The sequence below is a fragment of the Cuculus canorus genome, chromosome 23, assembly GCF_017976375.1.
Source record: "Cuculus canorus isolate bCucCan1 chromosome 23, bCucCan1.pri, whole genome shotgun sequence".
Lineage (NCBI taxonomy): Eukaryota > Metazoa > Chordata > Aves > Cuculiformes > Cuculidae > Cuculus > Cuculus canorus.
The window spans coordinates 4046232-4065302 of NC_071423.1; the positions used below are offsets into that span (position 1 = coordinate 4046232).

The following is a 19071-nucleotide window of genomic DNA, read 5'->3' on the forward strand; positions in this document are numbered from 1 at the left end:
AGCACCGTTCCTCAGCTGAGACCTGTGCTGAACGTGGCATCTGTGCCGAGAAGCCCGGTATTGGGAACCCAGTCTTCCCCTTCTTCATTTCCCCAAACATTAATGACTCCTGAAAAGTACTTGGGTTCTGCCAGCACAGTGCTTTAGTACCACCTCAGCTGAGGCTCATTATAACCCACAACAACTGCCTGGTTCCTAAGCAGAAGAGGAAAACACAGATTACTTTCTTTTTTTTTTTTTTTTTTAAAACATCCTAACTACAAAAGTTGTTAAAAAAAACTTCAACCAGCCACACTTTGCTAGAGAAATGCAGAGGGATGAGAACCCCAAGCAGCATAAACTGCTCACAGGGTCATCAACGTGGTATTTCAAGTTTTTGTACCCAGGTAAGGCTGTTGTGAACGTTTAAGTAAATCCCTCCTTCCCAAGGAGGGCAATAAGTGCAGCAGCAAGGCTGGCTGGAGCTGGAGCTGCAGCGTGTGCCGACAGCACCGCAGGCTCAGTGGGCGTCGTTGAGCTGCCTGGCCACGCTAAGGATGTGCTTCGCTCCCTTGCTCAGCAGTAAACTGGCCAGCTCGACACCCAGGCTCTCTGCAGCATCCTGGGCCTGGCTGGGGACATTCCTGGCTGTGATGCCAACGTGCTGCACATCATCATTGGGTCCATCTTCATTCTGCAAACACAAAACACCTGACCTAAGGCAGAAGGCAACCAACAGTGTAAGCCCCATGTGACACAGGGTTAAATCCGTGGTCTGTGGCACCTCACAAACTGTTCAGTTACAGCTTCCGAGGAACCAGACCAATAAATAGCACGAGGCAGATTTCCAGAGGTCTGGTTTTGTTGTTCAGCTGACGGTTTGGATTCTTTATCCACAATAGTTCATGTACCTGTTGGGGGTAGTGAACACTGGTCTGCATTGTCTCCTTCAGGCTATCGGACCCATCCAAGCTGTAGACCGCTCCTGTCAAATACAACTTGGAAAGGCACACAGGAAGGGTTAAGACCACGTTAAACAGAACGCCAACTATCTCCATTTTTAAAGAAACCACACAACATAAGGAAGCTCCGTCTTGAGGGGAAAACTTTCATGGTCCTACAACACAACTAGGGGGAAAGTAATCTTAAAATCATAGAATAGTTTGGGTTGGAAGGGACCTTAAAGATCATGCAGTTCCAAACCCCTGCCATGGGCAGGGACATCCCACTGGCTCAGGCTGCCCAAGGCCCATCCAACCTGGCCTTGAACACCTCCAGGAATGGGGCAGCCACAGCTTCCCTGGGCAACCTGGGCCAGTGTCTCACCACTCTCATGGTGAATTCTTCCTAATGTCCAGTCTAAATCTCTCCCTCTCCAGTTCATACCCATTCCCCCTCATCCTGTCCCCACACAAGCCTTTACGAACAGCCCCTCTCCAGATTTCTTGTAGCCCCTTCAGGTACTGGAAGGTCACTATAAAGTCTCCAGCTAGCCCAACTCTCTCAGCCTGTCCTCATATGGAAGGTGTTCCAGCCCTCGGATCATCCTTGTAGTCTCCTCCAACAGGTTCCAACAGCTCCATCTCCTTCTTACATTGAGGATTCAATCACTGCTGGGGAGGGGGGCAACTTCCCAAGGGACAACCTGAACCTTTTCTTAGATCCTCACTGCCTTAATCACCCTCCATTTTGGGGGTCAGAAGCAAGACTTTCAGATCTCAGGGCAACGCTCCCTTTACAGAGGGGTGGGGATGGAGCTCTGGTACTGACTAGATAAGGGCCTTTTCCAGACAACAGAGCTTTAGCAGCCTGATGTCTTCTCACACTCATGCTTTGGACACAATCCCAGAAGGCCAAGTCAGAAGCCTACCTGCCCTACCTGGCTATAAAGGCATCTGCTGGAATTACTGTCCAGGAATGATCAAGGAACATGCACACGCTGGAACAAGTTCTCCGAAATAACCCCAGACAAAGTTCTCCTCACCTGGCCATCTTTCAGCACGCTGCTGACGGCGACAGGGACACTGCAGCCACCCTCCTGAAACAGAAAGCAGCTGACACTGAGGCACCTGCCTGACACACTCAAAGCAGAGGCCTCTGAACAGGTTAAGCTACACAACCTGCCTGTTGCTCTGCTTGTGCATTGAGAAGGGCCTGAAATCTCTGCTTTGCAGTACCAGTGAGGTGTAACAGATTTCACGTACTCTGGTGTCAAGTCAGCTCACAGAGGGTCCGCTGCAAGCGGAGAGCAAGGACACCCAGAAACCTACCAAAGTTTTCATGAAGGCTCTCTCAGCAATGCAGCACAACACGGTGTCTGCATCGTGCAGGGCAGACACCATATTCAGGATCTCTTGGTCTTTGGCACGAACTTCCACTGCTAAGGCACCCTGTAAGAAGAAACACACAACACGGTAATTATGATAATCCCTCAGTTCATATGTCTGTCTGCACTCAGCATTGTTCACGAGACAGAACTCAGAGGCTTGAGCACATTTCCCTAAGGAAGCGATGTTTAGATGCTTACAGAAATAATTACAAAACAATCCATCGGCTGCAAAGCCATCCTATCACAGTGGCCAAGCCCATGCTGTCACCTCCAACCATTTTAGAACCTAACTCAGTTACCACTTCTTATATAGAAACACCCATCCCAATGTCGCTTTGTGAGGAGAACGCTGGATAAATCTAAGCTTCTCAACCTTTTCTCAAGGTAAAGCTGAAGGAGTAGCAGTGACAAAACAATTCTTTCCTAAACTGGAAATTATATTACGGGGAAAAAAAAGAAGGAACTGTACCGTACCAGACAAATACATGGTCAAAATCCCTATTAAAGACTGAATTTGCAGACTAGTTGCTTGCAATCGCTAATGAACTGCCAGCTCGGGTTTCACAAGTTTGACACCCACTGTGCAATCCTGCATAAAATCCGCCACAGGGCCAGTGCTTTGCCTGCCCAGGAACACTAGGATGTGCTCCAAGGCAGTTGGAGCCCACCTCCACCCTATGGTAGTTGGGACACCACGCATAAAGGAGAGAACATCACAGGGCAAAGACGCTGCAGAAGTCCTGCAGTTATCCCAGTGTTGCACTGCTGCCCCTGCCAGAGCTGCCCCAGGGTGGATGTGCTACACATTGCCTTTACCATTTACCAGTTTCCCATTACCAGCAGCAATCAGCCCCCACCACAGCAGCTAACAGAGCTGACCACCATTCTTTCCACAAGCTGTCCTCTAAACCAGCGTAATGGCCAACGAGGGAGATCGACACAGTAGCTCTTGGGTAACCAACGCGTGCAAAGCATTCAGGACAATAAACTGCTCCAACATATCGCAAGGCTGCCGTCTTTCAGTACGGCTTCAGACATGGAGGTTGTCACGTACCTGTCCAACAGCATATAGACAATCCTCAGGGCTTAGGAGCTGGAAGAAAGTCAGATCAGAGTTAACTCCAGCGGCACTGGTCAGCAAACAAACGTGAGATTCTATATTCACTTTTAACATAAATTGCTTTTGTGCCAGACCAAAGAAGTGTCACCTCCCCCTTCCCATGCCTCTGTTTCTACCTCTAAACTGAGGTAACACTTCACCTGGACCAACACTCCATGAATGAGCTGATCAGAAGTCTTAGTCATGTGCACTGCTGTGCTGCCAGACATGAATACTGCAGAATGCTGAGAGATGATCAGATAAACTGTTCTTGCACCACAGAAAGACTAGCAGTGTAAATTTTGATACAAATAAAATATAACCAATTAACCACCAAAATGCGCCCTGAAGTGCATGAAATCACACACTAACACGGCCGTGGATTCACCAAACGGCACACTCGTCCCCGACGGGACAACCACAAGGTCTGAAAGGCAGTTGATGATGGTTCGGCAGAGAACAGTATTTTCTGTGTTGCTGCTCCTCACCTGGCCAATGCGATTCTCCCAGCCCATCCTCTTCAGCCCAGCAGCAGCCAGGATGATGGCACTGAACTCTTCCTTCTCATCCAGCTTCTTTATGCGGGTATTTAAATTCCCTCTCTGTAGAAGTGATTAAGCAAGCATAGAAACAGCAAACAGTCCTATAACCACCTAATGTTCGCTTGCGAGTATTTACAGAATGTACAGAACCCAACAGCCTCCCTCCTCAAGGAAGTGTTAATTATGGACAATCTTTTTAATTGCCGAGCATTATGGAATATTAATTCAAGCACGAACTCTCAAAAGATATGCATGTCATTATTAACCCAACATCAACTCCTTTCACACAGGGACGAATGAGGCCACTAGGACTGACATAACCGTGTCTTCTCCCACTGGTTCAGCAGCACACATAAGAACTAGTGGCCCAAATTGCACCCAGGGTTCTGGGAACCAGTCAGCATTTGGCCACATTGCTGCAGTCAGCACACAGAAGGCATCCGTACAGCAGGAGTTCAAATATTCCTTCACATAAAATCCAGCTGTGCCCTGGATCTCAGCTAGATGGAGGCTGCCCCTTTCTTGGAGCCTTGTGAGGAAGCAGAGGACAGGGCTCCCGTATGCTCCACGTGCATCTCAGAAGGGGGACAGCAGAGCGCAGCCTCTGAGGAAGCCGTTTGATCTCAGGGCAGGCAGTACAAATCAGCCTCAATTCTAGATCTCACAGTAAGTCAGATTTCGCCGTTTGCAGCTTTACTCAGCTCCCACGTTTTGCCAGGAAAGGATACAATATCCCTGAATTCCAGCTGAGGGAACTTCTTTTTGAGCTGGGCTGCTCTCCGAAGTGAGCTGGTTCCGATCACACTGTGGGGATAATAAAACCCATGAAATACAGAATACTCCTAACACTTACCTCCAGCCAGAGGGAAGTCTGAACTTTCAAGTTAGCAGTTAATGACTATTGTTTTAATCGATACAAAGATCCAAGAACTTGCCAATGATTTTAACCTCCTCAGAAGAAAGGAAAGCACAAAGCCTGGCTGAACCTAGATGCAGGTAAGCCACTCCCAAAGAACCAGTTCCCAGGAGACTGTTCTGGAAGGCAGCCCCCAGGCACTGTCAAGGAGAGATGAAACCTCACTTGAAGACCACAGTAAGGAATAAAGGACTCAGCTGCTCCAAAGTGAAGTTACTCAAACGGAGGGACTTCTTCAATGAAAGAAATGCTGTGGGAGGAGAACAGCGGGTTTCCAGCATAACTGTAAACCACAGAAAAATGCCAGGTCTTTTGGCAGCTGAGCGTGAAGCATTTCCTTCCTAGAGATGTAGGCTGTTTGCTTTTCCTGGTACTGGAATCCAAAACAGGCGTGATTTTCCCACTATCCAGACATACAGAAACACGAGTCTATATTTGTGTCACAGCGAGTTTGTTTATTTTACACAGGAAAAAAAGAAAGTTTTCTGTCTGTAACCTTAACCTGAGTAATTTCACCCAGCTGTCTCAGACAAGAGCCTGCAGTAACCTCTATGAAAAGGCAGGGAATACTAGTCCAGTTATTCAACATGGAGAAACTGCTCATGCTCCCAACAGAACCATAAAAAAAGTGATGCTAAAAGATAAGGAAGAAATCAGAACTGAGTGGATGAGAAAAACAGTACTGTTCAGGCCCACGCAAGCTGAAATACTGCCCCGGACAGCCTGTCTGTATTGGATGCACTCCCCTGCAGTAAGCACAGTACAGAGGAGCAGGAATTTCTTATGGAGACTGGGATACAAAAAGGTCTCACTTCAGAAAACACTGCAACTCAAGGGTAGCTGGAGAGATCCAGCCTAACTTGGCGAGCTGCACTCCTGGGAGAACGCACTCTTCGCTTCTGCAAATGGCTTCAGTACAATGGAAAGTTATGGAAGGAAGTGGAAAACCAGTACAGGATAAAGCACAGAGCTCACTGCTGCTGGGAATTATCAAATCAACTACTTCCATTTTTACACCTGTTTTCCCTTTCCTCTCTGCACTCACCTCTTCTCAGGAAGAAGGCTCAGTGTTTTATCACAGTTTTTGGGATGAAAGACAACAGCATCAAGTGGGTTTTCCCTTCTGCAAAACAAAGCAAGAGCAGAATGGCTGACAGCACATAACAGAAAGCTGTAAAGCCTAACAGTTCTGTGACCGGTCCCCAGAGGAACCTGCTCCGGCTCCAAAAGACCCCTTCAGCTTTGTAAGAGCAGGGATTTCCAGCAAACCTGCTGGCTATGGAACACTAGGACAGGTCTTATGTTTCCACCTTCAGAGAATACTCAGAGGGAAAACAAACACCCGGAAGGCCCTGAGCTGCCTTTGCTTTCCTTCCACCACCACTGTAAAATCCAAGCCCCTCGGAGAAATGAATCTTGCATCCAAACTTACTTGCAGACAGCACCAATGGTAAAGCCAGGAGGAAGAGAAGTCGGCAGGTCCTTCAAGGAGTGAACCACGAGGTCAACTCTAAAAATAAGAAGACAGCAATCGCTGAACAGAGGGCTGAGTTCACACGGTCCCTTCTGGAGGCTTGTGGGTCATCTACAGGGGTGCGTGAATCCATCCTGGGAATTTCAGCATTCTATATCCAGAATAACTACAGAATTCTAGTGTTGTTCCAGAAAAGCCTCTTCACCTTTCTCTGTCCCTCTTTTCCTACCTGTAAGATAAAACACCTTCCTCCCAACAGCCACGCAAGATATTACAGCAATCAGGCTGAGTGCGGGGAAGATGCTGGAGACGTTCACACGGAGGGATTCAGCAAACAAGTATGCAACCAGCACACTGTCTGGTGTTACAGTTCAAGCTGAAAATAACAGCCAGCCCAAATGAATGCTATCTGCTTTGTTACAAGGTCAATGAACATCACTTTAAATGCTTGATTCTCTGGTATTTTTTCTCCAACTTTACTGGGAACCACAGCATCATGTGCCTACATGTCAGAGATGCAAAAAAATATCTGCTTTTAAACCCACTTTAACTAAGGCATGAGCACCAATGAAACCCTCCTCGGGATAATGAAACAGGGAAAAAAAGAAGAGGAAAAACTAAAAGCACTGATCTCTCTGCTCCAGCAGCAGCCTGAGCTGAGTTTTCATGTAGAAAGAAGTCACCCAGAAAACAGCACAATTTGCCCATGCCCAACTTAGCATGCAAATATGTTAATAAACGTTATCATGGAAACATCAAACACGTTACCCAAGAGGTTAACACCACCAAGCAAAAGTTTTAAAAGAACATACTGGTAAGCAGGAATTAGATCAGATCAGATTCAATCCACTCTGATGCACATGTTACACATGAATCACAAGAGAACACCATTCAACCAGCGCAGACCAAGCAACAACTCCACTGCAAAATCTGTAGCCTAAGCCCAGGGGAAAGGGGAGAAAGACAACGATTTATCAAAGGACTTCCTATTCATAGAGGTACCAAAATAGAAGGAAACCAGATCATACATGCAGCAAGGCTTAGATGTCCAAAGAGCACCACAAGTGCCAGAGCAGGAGAGAAAACAATGAGCCCTTACTCGTTTCTTTCAAGCGCATTTTCCAGCTCTTTGGTGAAGAGGCTCTTCTCCCCAATCTACACATAACGGAGGAACAGGAATCACAAAAGAAAAGTCTGCAACTACATCATCAAATACAATTACTTCTCCTGCAGAGAAAGAAGAGAACTTTTACCTTGGAAAGGGCTGTGTCCAGGATCTTGTCTCCAGTTGTTGACATGGCCACTGCTCAGAGAGAGAGCACAGGTGAAACATGAGATTGCAAATATTGACGCAATATGTACCGAAGCAGTGCAGCGCCACACCCTGCAGCATGAGCACACACTCATTGCTAGGGATACATCACGCTCAGGACAAGAGAGACTGAGACCTCCCTGTCCCTAAAAGAGTGAGAAAGACGGCAGCTTTGGGAAGAGCCAACCCAATGGGAATTGCCACAGTCTTTCTCTGTAGGGCCAGGAAAATGATGCTCAGCAGTTCCCTGCAGTGCAAGGCCAGGCCCCCAGTATTCCTTCACTGCTCCAGACAGGAAAATGTCCCTAATGCATAGTGTGGTACGGCCAGGATCTCAGCCGGAGCAAGATAACACCATCTGCATGACATATCCCGAGCTTCAGGAGCTCATGAAATACACCTCTCTGCCCTAGAAGAAATGAGCTGCAGCTGCTTAGCCACACAACTCATGGAATTCAGACGGCGGGATTTGATAAGCAGGGCTGGATCCATCTCCTCATGACAATACTCTACATGCACCTCTTGCACAGAGAGATAAGCAGCTGGCTCCTGCCATCGTCCAGCACCCAAAACCCCTTACCGATCTCGAAGCAGTGGTCAGGATAAAGCTTCTGGAGCATCTCGACTACACTGTCAGTCTGGATCCGAGCCAGCTGCAGGGAAGCAGAAAGCAAAGCCCTGTTCAAAAGCACATCATCTGTACAGCAGCCAGAGAGGACTCTGCCATGCCTCGATAGTCAGGCATATGTGGCTGCTGCATTCTCTACATCAAAAGTGTTAGTAATGAGTGGGCCCAAGTAAAATCACTTGTATATATGTACAAACTACTCAAATCACATGAGCTTGTATTGCAACTGGAGCACTTCACTGAAGAACTTATTTTATTGACCAGGGAACAGAAAAACATCTCCCCATATCCCGTGCTGTAGTGAGCTGAGAAGCTCGGACAATGCAAAGTAAGGAATTTATAGAGGTAAGAAGAGCAACTACAGCAGAAGACTCTGTGTCAGGATTTGTACACTCTATTTCCAGCTGTGTTATTAAGGTCCCCCAATCAGAATTCCATTTCCCCATGGCACCTTGGTGCCATTCTACCCATGCAATTTTGAATGACAAGGTTTCACCTCTGTGGACTGTGACTGCTGAAAGATGTTTGCTCATCGGCAGCCAAGCAGAAAGGTATGAAAAACCACCCTCCTGTTGCTTGGTGACAAAATAACTCACGTTGCATGCTGGGCAACCTCTCCTTTTTGCAGTAGTGAATGTTAGGATATCACCGTACCCCTGGAAAAGTCTAGAGTCACTAGCTATTCTGAGTTAGAATCACAGAATAGTTTGGGTTGGAAGGGACCTTAAAGATCATCCAGTTCCACTCCTACTGCCATGGGATATCCCACTGGATCAGGCTGCCCAAGGCCCATCCAACCTGGCCTTGAACACCTCCAGGGATGGGGCAGCCACAGCCTCCCTGGGCAACATGGGCCAGTGTCTCACCACTGTCATAGTGAAGAAACTCTTCCTACTGTCCAGTCTAAATCTGCCCCTCTCCAGTTCATACCCGTTCCCCCTCGTCCTGTCACCACAAGCCTTTATGAACAGCCCCTCTCCAGCTTTCCTGTAGGCCCCGTTCAGGTACTGGAAGGTCACTAAGGTCTCTTCTGAGCCTTCTCTTCTCCAGGTTGAACAACCCCAACTCTCTCAGCCTGTCCTCGTATGGAAGGTGCTCCAGTGCTCCGATCATCTCTGTAGCCTCCTCTGGACCCATTTCAACAGCTCCATCTCCTTCTTACGTTGAGGATTCCAGAACTGAACACAGTATTCCAGATGAGGTCTCCCAAGAGAGGAATAGAGGGGCAGAATCACTTCGGTCTACACTCACAGCAAGGAGCAGATCACTAAGCCGGACAGCAGAGGGTGAACCTTCCCTTGCAGAAGGCAAGACGAATAACAGCAGCGGAGCCCGGGCGGAGAACGATCCCACACAGGCAAGCGGCAGCAGGAGTAACCGCAGGGAGTCTCAGCCTCACCCGCCGATGAGCTGTGCGGCCCGGGGCGATGAACTCCGCTCGGGACAGCATCCCTCCCCCGCTCCCCGGGGCCTTATCTCCGCGGAACGGGCGCAGTTATCTGGGCAGCGAGGGCCGCTGCCCCACCCGCCCGGCCCCCCGCGATACCGCGCTGCCTCCGGGGGTCCCGACCCTACCTGGCTCCGGCGGGTGCCCACGCGGACCGTTCTCCCGCCACAGCCGTTCCGGCCCTGCGGCAGCGACCGGGTCAGCGCCGGAACACCCGCTCCCCTCAATTCACGGTCCCTTCTCCCCTCTACTCGCGACGCCCGTTCCCCGCTCCGCTCCCAGACCCGGTCCCCGCCACTCACGGTCCCTCTCACTCCTACTCACGGCGCACGGTCCCTGCTCCCAGACACGGTCCCCGCCACTCACGGCCCCGCTCACCGCTTCGCCCGGTCCCTCTCACTCCTACTCACGGCGCCCGGTCCCTGCTTCCAGACCCGGTCCCCGTTTCGCTCGCTCCCTGCTCCCAGACCCGACCCCCGCCACTCACAGCCCCGGTCCCCGCTCCGCCCAGTCCCTCTCCCCCTCTATTCACGGCGCCCGTTCCCCGTTCAGCCCCGCTCTCGCCCGCTTCCCGCTCGCTCCACTCACTCCTCCCGGCTCCGCCATGGCCCCTCCAGCTCTGGCGCTCCCGGCCCCGCCCCCGACGTCACGTGCACCGCCCACGTGATGCGTGCCCCGCCCACATGACCGCCCTGCTTCCTGCCACGTGACCGCCGCCCCGCCCTCAGCAGCCAGTCCTGCATGCGGTTGGGTTTATTGGGTCAGGTGCTGCGCGGCGCCGCCTCGGGGGCCGCTTTCCGCGGGGGCGGGTCGGTGATGAGGGTCAGCTTGTTGAAAACGCCTCGGCCGAAGTAGTCGGCGACCACGGAGAAGCCATCGTTGGAACACTTGAGCTGCCGGAGAGAGCGCAACGTCAACCGGGGCCTGCAGCCCCGTCCTCTCCCCGTTACAGTCCCTCGGCCCCGGAGCCCCGCAGCGAGGGCTGGGCAAGCAGCTGCCTCGGCTGCTCCTGCTACAACGGGTGCTGCTGCCTTCTGGCAAACGCCCGGTTCTTGCCTTCACCGCTTGGTCCTCTGAAAGCACCACACGGGCACAACACTGCTAGTGCAGCCCCATGGCACCGGCCGGATCCTTTCTCCTTAGTTTGGGCTATATGAGTTGCTGACGAGCCTCCACGCTGACCCACAGGTGTCTGTTTCTGGGCCAGGTGAGAAGAGTTCCACCTCTAGAGAGGCTCAGGGAACGCTAGGACAGATCCGGCGTTCCCACTGTTTCAGAGATTAAAACTACACTTAACGCAGCCACCCAAGGGCCCAACGCTTCATTATCCAGAACCAACGTAATCCTGCTTAAAAAACGCTTCCAGCCGTAGCCTCACCCACCACTCTCCCTAATCGGAATCTAAACCCAATTCATTTAAGTCAGTAAGGCAGGCAGCATTCCCCTACCTGATGCTGAAACTGGTCGTGCAGATCTCTCTTCTGCTCCTGCGCTCGGATCATGTCCATCACTTTGCGGTTTTCTGGCATGCAAGTGGGGCATTCCGAGTCACTCTCGGAGTAGCTTTCAAAGCAATGCTGGTGGAAGGAGTGTCCGCAGAGGAAGTGAACCGAGGGCAGCTCCAGGGCGCTGGTGCAAATACTGCATTTGGTCTTCTGAAAGATCTTGGGACTGAGGGAGCGAGAGAAGGCAGAAGGGTGAGAGAGGTGAAGCATATTTTCCCTTAACAAAAGAAAAAAAAAGTTCTATCCTAAAACAAGATGGCACACAGCCCCGCACCTTGCTTTCAGCTCCTCAATCTCCTGGCGGATCCGCGTAGTTTCCTCTCGGTATTTTTGAATTCTCTGCTCATCTTGCTCTATCTGGCGGCTCTGCTTCTGCAGCTTGTTGACGAGATAATCCTTAATCACGGACAGGGTGGCTGTGGAGTTATGAGCCAGCGTCTGCACAACTGAGAGCAACCAAGATGTTAAACACCAGCAAATAAAATGCCACTGCACTGATCCCGCCTGGACAGGCTTGCTGTTCTGGAAAATACCACTTACAGGCAAAGGCAGTCAGCACTCTTACTGCATCAGAGGGGTCATTTAAAGACTCTCAGTTTGACCTCTTCCAGAAATGTGTGATTGGGAGCGGGTTGATATAGGTTAGAGCAAAAGGGGAAAAGCAAGGCTCTAGGCGATTGGATTCCACTTCAACTTCTCCACTAAGCCCTCCGCCTCCCCACACCGACAGAACAGAAACCATGTGCAGACATCTCTACAACCGACACAGCAGATCCTCTTTCATAATTAGGGAGCCGTGACTGACACTTTTCTATACAGAGCAGGGTATTACTTCAAATAGAGGGTTCAGACTTCATTGATACTTCTGTCAAATTTCTATAGAATGCTATAAACTAGTTTGGGAGTGGAGTTTGGGGTGACACATGTTGTTATTACCAAGCAGAGGAGGCATAAGGTTCTTGTTCTCAATGTGTTTCAGCACCGCAGCAATATACTCTTTGCAGTCTTCCTCCTTCCGTGCAAAGTATCCGAGAGCCTGTTCCCACAGACAAGCCTCTTGGTCTCCATACAACTCGCAAACCTCAATCACCTTCTTGTACTGCTCGTTCTGCATGTGGTAGTGCATGATCTGTTGGAAACTACAGGAAAAAGAGACTCATCAGCTGCAACAATCCATCTCTCCTTTTGAGTCCAGGTTTTTGCACAGCCATGCAATCCCCAGACAGTCACACCAAGCCAACATAAGTCTGACATTCGCTCTCTGCGTAACTGCCCTGCTCTACCAACAAGATGTTCCACTGAGCAATGACCTACAGCTCCTGAGACACTGAAGAGGCCGTCATCGTTGTAAGGCAGGGACATTTACAGCTCAGAAATTCCTGGGGTGGTTGGGAGGGAAGGGACTCTCTGGACAGGAGCAACACTCACAGTTTGCCCTGCTCGTAGAGGTAGAGGACACCATCTTTGAAATTGTGCATCTGACATAAGACCAATGCTTTGTCAAAGACTGTTCTGAACCTTCCGCTCTTCAGGAGGGTGAGGGCTTCATTGTGCAGCTTCTCCTTGATCTACAGAGAAAGAGGAGAGGTCAGGGAGAACAACACACACTCACACAGAACATTTTGCACTAAGACCTGAGAACAATCTGCAGCTCTTTCACAGAGGAGGACAGTTTTGCCCTCAGTCTTTTTCAAGCAAAGAGGACACATTTCCTTTGCCCAAACAGCTAGCACCCTCAGAGATCTAGACAAGCAAATAGAGCTGCTATTGTGGAACAGGCATCTGCTTACAGAGGTTGTATTGTCTGGAATCTGTTAAATGAGATTCATACAAAACAAGCACAGCCTCGCGTAAAGGAATATTCTCCTGGCTAGCAGGCTGCTCTCCCATTTATGTACCATTTGTTCAGCACAGCACATGCATACCTAACATGAGGCAATGCTCATCTGGAAAGGTTACAGATTTGCAGGAGTGCAAGCAGGATTTAAAGCTACGAAACTTCCCGCTCAAGTCACAAAGCTGGAGAAGCCCAAACCTGCTCATCTTGTTCATGTGCCCAGTTCTGGAGCCGAAGTTCCAGTAAAGTGTCATAGACACCCTGTGGAGAGTCAGCTTGCACTTCAGTCATGTGCTCCAGAAAAGCCTTCAGTTCCCGGGAGTTGTTTGCAAAGACTGGGATGAACTCCTCCGAATTAGCCTGTAACACAGAGTCGAGCACTCAGATCAGCTGCAGCCAGACTGGTGCTTCTCCCTGCTGTGCAGAGTGCTCATTCCCAGAGTCTGTGAATAGACAGATGCAGCACATTATGGGATGACAATTACGTCGGGAATCAGTCCCGAGCAACAGCTTTAAGCGGTCTCTTGTCTCTGGGGTCACCAGTGCACCCGGACGGGTCTTCTTGCTATACCCGGAACACCAGGCCTGCACCACAAGGCATGGAGAAGCACTCGCTGGCTGCAACGTCACTACTCAAGACCAGCAGTTCTCTGTCCACGCAAACCCCACCTTTTGCCCTTCCAGCATTCCAGGGCCTTCATTGTCTCCCGATGGCCGGTAATCAGTGCAAAGGATCTTCAGCAGTTCTGTGGTCTCATTAGGTACATGGTGCATCAGGATTTTACCATACCGCTTCATGTTGCTCTCTGCCTGATCAAAAGGCAGTTTTCCAATGTAGCGCAAAGCCTCTTGGTAGTTCTGTGAAGACAGTCAGCAAAATACTCACACAACACTGGCCTCTGCTCTCCTCTTTGAGGCCAGGACAGAAAGCATTGAAAACACGCTGTGAGTATGGCACAAACACTGTTTGCTCTGAATTATTACCCAGTTCACTATTTCCGCTTGTTTCCTCCCCACAGAGGAAGACTGGCTGTGGCCTAGGGTAGAGTAGTATGCAATTAAGATCCATCTCTCACTAAAGACCCTCCTCCTTTTTAAAGGCCACTGTAAAAAAGTCACATCTGACACAGAACAACCCATCCCCTCTGATTTCCACCCCTAGTCTGCCACACAAGCCCACGGCGGAAAGCCAACACACGCGCAGCAGCAGGTGCTGGTGCTGCTGCCTCATCGAGACGTTCTGCACACTGGCCACAGGGGAGAGGTCAGTACAGCAGTATTCTTGCTAAAGAAGGTGCTTCTCCCTGGGTAAGAACACGGGAGCAATAATGGCTCCTCACCTTGATGTCCTCTAGCTGGATTTTGAGGTACCATTCATGATGTGCATGCTTCTCCGCCAGGTACACAGCGTGGGAGTAGTAACCTGCTTGGCGAAGCACCTTGATTGCTGTTTCCACATCAAAGCGGACCTCACTCTCACTCGTCTGCAAGAACAAAAGCAGAAAGGTGGTGGTTCCTCAGCAATTCCCCCAGTCCACAAGCAGCAGCCTTTTACGGAAGAAGAGGAAAGCCAAAGCACGGACAACTCGGCACCTTTCAATGCAAGGGAAAGAGCACTCATGCAGGAAGGAAGCAGCCTAACCACTTCTCCTGAGCTTGTTGGTCACACTGGCAGCACGCTCCAGACTCAAACAGCAAGCCAGCCAAACTGAGAATGTAACCAAGAGCTCGGAAATAATGCAGCACAGACAGGAGCACTAAGGGATAAACCCATTCTTCTTTCTCTCAGCAGCCCCACAGGGGCCAATTCACAATGTCACCGCCACCCCTTTTTAATTACTATGGTGACACAACAACTTTGAACCATTTAACCTTCCCCAAATACCTTAATGAACTCCTCCAGCTTGGAGCTGTCTTTGAGTTTCGTATAGCAGTTCAGCAGGAGCGTAGTGTGGTCTGCATTGGCCAGGGACTGCAGGTGGAGTGTCTGCAGATACGCAGTGAGGTTGTGGATACGCTGAGCATCCAGGAATTTCCGAATAACATACGACGGTTCCAGCTTCCCTATAGTTCTGAGAGGCAAACAGTCATGTCACAAGACGCCATATACTCAGGAAGTTAAAATAAACGGAGAAATTAAAAATGGAGCACAGAGAAGCCTTAACTTCAGCAGGCACTAACCCACTTGGGATCACTCAGCTACACAGAGTCAGCTGATTACGTTGAAAGACCATAATCTCACTGACATGTTTCTCTCTACTGGCAGGATTTTTACCTCAAGTCATGCTTTTTGGGGGGTTGTTTTTTTGTTATTTCTGGGCTGAAATGGAAATCGAGGACTCCGTGGTGCCTATCTGTCATGGCTCCACAGGACAGCCCACTTACCTAATGTACTGCTGGATGGCTCCATCGTGGTTCCCCTTGTTATAGAGATGATCACCGTACTGCCGAAAAATCTCTGACAAACCATCGCTGTCCAAGTGGTGACTTTTGGCCAGGTTAATGGCCATTTCAAATAAGTTCTTTCTGAACAGCATCTGTTAAACACACGGTAAGAACAGCATGAGGAAAACGCCACTCCACAAAAAAAGTTCTAACGTGTCTGGAAAACAAGTTATTTCTTCTTCTTGGTGCTGTCCACATACGTGTGTTCGGGCTTTTAAACACCAAATGGCTTAATACCACGGATTATGCTGAAAAGCTATTGGGTCACTTGTTCTGTAACTCACTTACCTGAACATTTTGGCTTTTCAATCTGCAGAACCAGTACAATCTTGCAGACAGAAGGCAAAGACTAGTAACAAAACAGATTTACGTGCCTCAAGTTTGGTTTGCGTATCTTTCTCCTGCAGGACGTGAATCTTCCCGTCTCTGGTCAGTACATACAGAGAGCCCCACTCCGCTAACACATCCACTATATCGTCAAAGATCGAGCTGTACGCAATGAATTTGTTGCACAAGTCATAGATATTCAGGACTTGCTTGTCTGAATTCTGCGCCTCATTCCCAGCAAACTCTGACCTGGAGAGCAGAAGCAGGTTTTTAGAATACAAGGAGAGTGGAACTTGAATTCTTGATACCAATGCAAACCAGGGATGTGCAGAGAGCAAGAAAAATGGGGTTCATTTGGGCAATTAAACTAACAAGACTCAGTGGCAAAACACCCTGTATTCACACACAAATTCTATCTATGTGTTAGACTGAGAAAACCATGGACTGGGAAAAAAACCCCACTCATTCAGCATGCTTAACTGTGCTAGTGTCACGCAAGAAGTAAATTGATAAACGGGTCTGGATGAATCTTAACAGCCTCTGACAAAGCTACCACTGGCCCACAGGAGCGAAGCATCACAGGGAAGGAGGAAAAAGAGGGAAAGCAGGAAACTGCAAGAGCTGAAAAAACTCATCTGTGCCATGGAGCCCTACTTCGGAGAAGTCTTTCGGTCCTTGGAGACAATGACGAGGTAGCCCCGATACCAATGAACTATCAGCTTCTGTCCCTCAAAGGCGAAGCAGGGGCCACGCTCATCTGGTTGATAAAGGTACACACACTCATTTCCCGCCACGACAAACTGGAGGTCCTGGGAGGGGTCGCTGAGAGATGAGCAGCGCAAGCCACAGCCACGAGTGTCTAGTTCCAGGCGAGGATAATCCTTCACTGAAAGCAAGTAAGACTGCAGAGGAAATGCAAGGTTTTGGGGATTGCTCCAAATCAGACTCTGATGCCCATACAATTTGCAAGGCAGAGTCCCAATTTTTCCCATTGACTTCCCACCTGGATGTTCTCTGTGGTTGCCACAAACAGATGTGTTGTTTTGCCAGACTGTCGGAATGCAAGGCCAGTAACCGGATAACTGCCTTCGTGTAGGATCTGGGTCTTACTATGTCGGTCTCGTGTGATGTCTCCTTTTGTAAGGACAACACTCCCGTCTGCAAAACCTGACGCATGGGACAGACTAAACCGTTACTCATACAGCACCCCTGAATTATCCAGCCCCAGCCCTGCGAGCTATTCCAGGCTGGAAGGCCACAACACACAAGCAGAAAGCTTTTTGAGTCCAGTGCAGGAACCAAGGCACTGAAAGTATTTGTCACCTCGCACCATCACTCCTCTTACTCTGTCACAAGTTAAGCATGAAATATTACAAAGGAAGGGTTAAATTCAAAAAGGGGAATTGGGTTTTTGCTTTTAATAAGAGGCTTCTATAAGGTGCTTGAACAAAAGCCCTCTGTAACACGAGGTATGGCAAACCTGATGGATTTTCCTGCACTACAACAAAACCCAAGTTTCGTACTAAGTGCAATAAATAACCTTACTGATTGGTGGGGTACTGAAAATACATGCTTCCCTTTCCAGTATCAAAGTTATTACTGTAACATATGCAAACTCAGGCTAAATTTACATATTTCTCCTCTCAAGAACTCCTGCAGTGCACGATACACCACCTCTTTTTGAGAGCAACATAAAAGCTGTGCGAGAAGAAAAACTGTCAGTACATTCTATGCTGATTTTCTTGCTATCTAATTGAAATTTCCTTACATGTGAGTAAGGACCGTGACGTGTTTCTTAAGCTATTGCAGCTCTGGTTTACTTACCAATAGCCATGAAATTCAGATTCTCGTGGACGGTTAGGCAGGATACAACTGTGGGCTTGTTACCCGGAATTGCTGGAAAAATGCGTGTGCAAAGAGGATTGCCACCATCTCTTTTCTCCAGGTTCCAGACTTTAACCTACAAACAACAATGATCAGGCATAAGCAAAGTGTGAGGCACAAGGAGGCCAAGACCCAGCATCAAATGTAGCGGTGCCCAGAAGAGCAAGCTACTTTAATAAGAAAGAGAATTGCAACAGTCATAGAATCATGGAATCATTAAAGTTTGAGAAGACATCTAAACTCATCCAGTCCAACCATAAGCCCAGCCCCACCATGCTTACTAAACCATGTCCCCAAGTGCCATGGCCACACATCTTTTTAACCCCTTCAGAGATGGTGACTCCACCACTTCCCCGGGCAGTCCGGTCCAGTGTTTCTTCACTTTTTCAGTAAAGAATTTTCCCCTCATATCCAATCTAAACCTCCCCTGGCACAACTTGAGGCCATTTCCTCTCATCCCATCACTTGTCACTTTGGAACAGAGCCCAGCACCCACCTCAACCTCACCACAACCTCCTTTCCAGGAGCTTGAGAGAGCCATGAGGTGTCCCCTCAGTCTCTTCTCCAGTCTAAACAGCCACAGCTCCCTCACCGCTCCCAGAACCCCTGGGCTCCACGCCCCTCTCCAGCTCCGCTTCCTTCTCCACACACGCTCCAGCCCCTCAGTGTGTTTTCCTGGGCCCAGAACCAATCCCAGGATTCGAGGTGCGGCCCCACCAGCACCCAGGGCCGGGGGATGATCCCTGCCCGGCTCCCGCTGCCGCCCCAGGCTGATCCCCCCAGGTGCTGCCGGCCTTCCCGGCCACCCCAGCTCCCTGTGCGCCAGGCACGGGGGTGACCAAGCCTCGACTCACCAGGGGGTTGATGCCCTCCTCGTCCTCGCCCACAGACACCAGGATGCTGTGCTGCTTCAGCTGGTAGAGGTGCGTCACGCGCAGCTTGTAGGCCTGGAAGCCGCTGGGCCGCAGGGAGCGCGGCACGAACCAGATCTGCCCTTCCATATGTGCAGCGGTCAAGGCAAAAGGCGCCTGTCACGGCCACGGCCGCCGCCCCCGCCCGCCGCCCGGCCCCGCCGCCCCCGCAGGATATCCCCGAACACCAGGCTGCCGCGGCCCGAGTCGCACACGGCGATGCCCGGCGGCAGCGCGAACGGCTTCCCGCCCGGCCCCTCCGGCCCCGGCGGCTCCTTCAGGACCTCCCGGTCGAAGAAGAGGAAGCGCCGCCACTGCAGGTACGCCGCCATCTTGGAGGGACCGCCCCTCCCACTGTCACCTGGCCACGCCCCTTCCCCTCGTCCGCCCCTGGACTCCGCCCCGTCATTGCTCCCGACTCCTCATTGGCCCCTCC

At 50.1% G+C, this 19071-nt stretch overlaps 2 protein-coding genes across 3 annotated transcripts; both read right to left on the reverse strand.

Moving 5' to 3' along the window:
* Window positions 1-292: 292 nt before the first annotated feature.
* HMBS (hydroxymethylbilane synthase) lies at window positions 293-10404 on the reverse strand. Of its 2 annotated transcripts, XM_054087019.1 has the most exons (14): window positions 10315-10404; window positions 9855-9908; window positions 8232-8304; window positions 7593-7642; window positions 7439-7494; window positions 6298-6375; window positions 5911-5988; window positions 4678-4753; window positions 3896-4009; window positions 3363-3401; window positions 2250-2369; window positions 1964-2017; window positions 891-977; window positions 293-673 (listed from the first exon to the last, which is right to left on the reverse strand). In XM_054087019.1, the coding sequence occupies exons 1-14, from the start codon at window positions 10330-10332 to the stop codon at window positions 500-502; spliced, it is 1071 nt and encodes a 356-aa protein (XP_053942994.1). In that variant the 5' UTR covers window positions 10333-10404; the 3' UTR covers window positions 293-499. The 2 variants fall into 2 exon arrangements, with proteins under 2 accessions (XP_053942994.1, XP_053942995.1); XM_054087020.1 differs by lacking the exons at window positions 9855-9908; window positions 10315-10404 and adding an exon at window positions 9210-9812.
* A 17-nt stretch (window positions 10405-10421) lies between these two features.
* On the reverse strand, window positions 10422-18984 carry VPS11 (VPS11 core subunit of CORVET and HOPS complexes). Its single transcript, XM_054087018.1, has 16 exons — window positions 18810-18984; window positions 18579-18723; window positions 17665-17800; window positions 16844-17007; window positions 16495-16742; window positions 15888-16089; window positions 15454-15605; window positions 14954-15140; window positions 14409-14552; window positions 13738-13926; window positions 13267-13428; window positions 12660-12799; window positions 12168-12370; window positions 11506-11677; window positions 11175-11397; window positions 10422-10619 (listed from the first exon to the last, which is right to left on the reverse strand). Exons 1-16 carry the CDS (start codon window positions 18965-18967, stop codon window positions 10488-10490), a joined length of 2757 nt encoding a protein of 918 aa, XP_053942993.1. The 5' UTR covers window positions 18968-18984; the 3' UTR covers window positions 10422-10487.
* Between the last annotated feature and the right edge of the window lie 87 nt (window positions 18985-19071).

What these genes read in the sequence shown, in the direction of transcription:
- HMBS (XM_054087019.1), bottom strand. An exon ending in TGGACACAGCCCTTTCCAAG is followed by an intron (nt 7,495 to 7,592) that starts GTAAAAGTTCTC and finishes CGTTATGTGTAG; the next exon opens with ATTGGGGAGAAGAGCCTCTT. An exon ending in GTGTTCACTACCCCCAACAG is followed by an intron (nt 674 to 890) that starts GTACATGAACTA and finishes TTGTGTTTGCAG; the next exon opens with AATGAAGATGGACCCAATGA.
- VPS11 (XM_054087018.1), bottom strand. Translation starts at nt 18,967, where the DNA reads ATGGCGGCGTACCTGCAGTGGCGGCGCTTCCTCTTCTTCGACCGGGAG. An exon ending in GACCGAAAGACTTCTCCGAA is followed by an intron (nt 16,090 to 16,494) that starts GTAGGGCTCCAT and finishes TCTGCTCTCCAG; the next exon opens with GTCAGAGTTTGCTGGGAATG. An exon ending in ATTGAGGAGCTGAAAGCAAG is followed by an intron (nt 11,398 to 11,505) that starts GTGCGGGGCTGT and finishes TCGCTCCCTCAG; the next exon opens with TCCCAAGATCTTTCAGAAGA.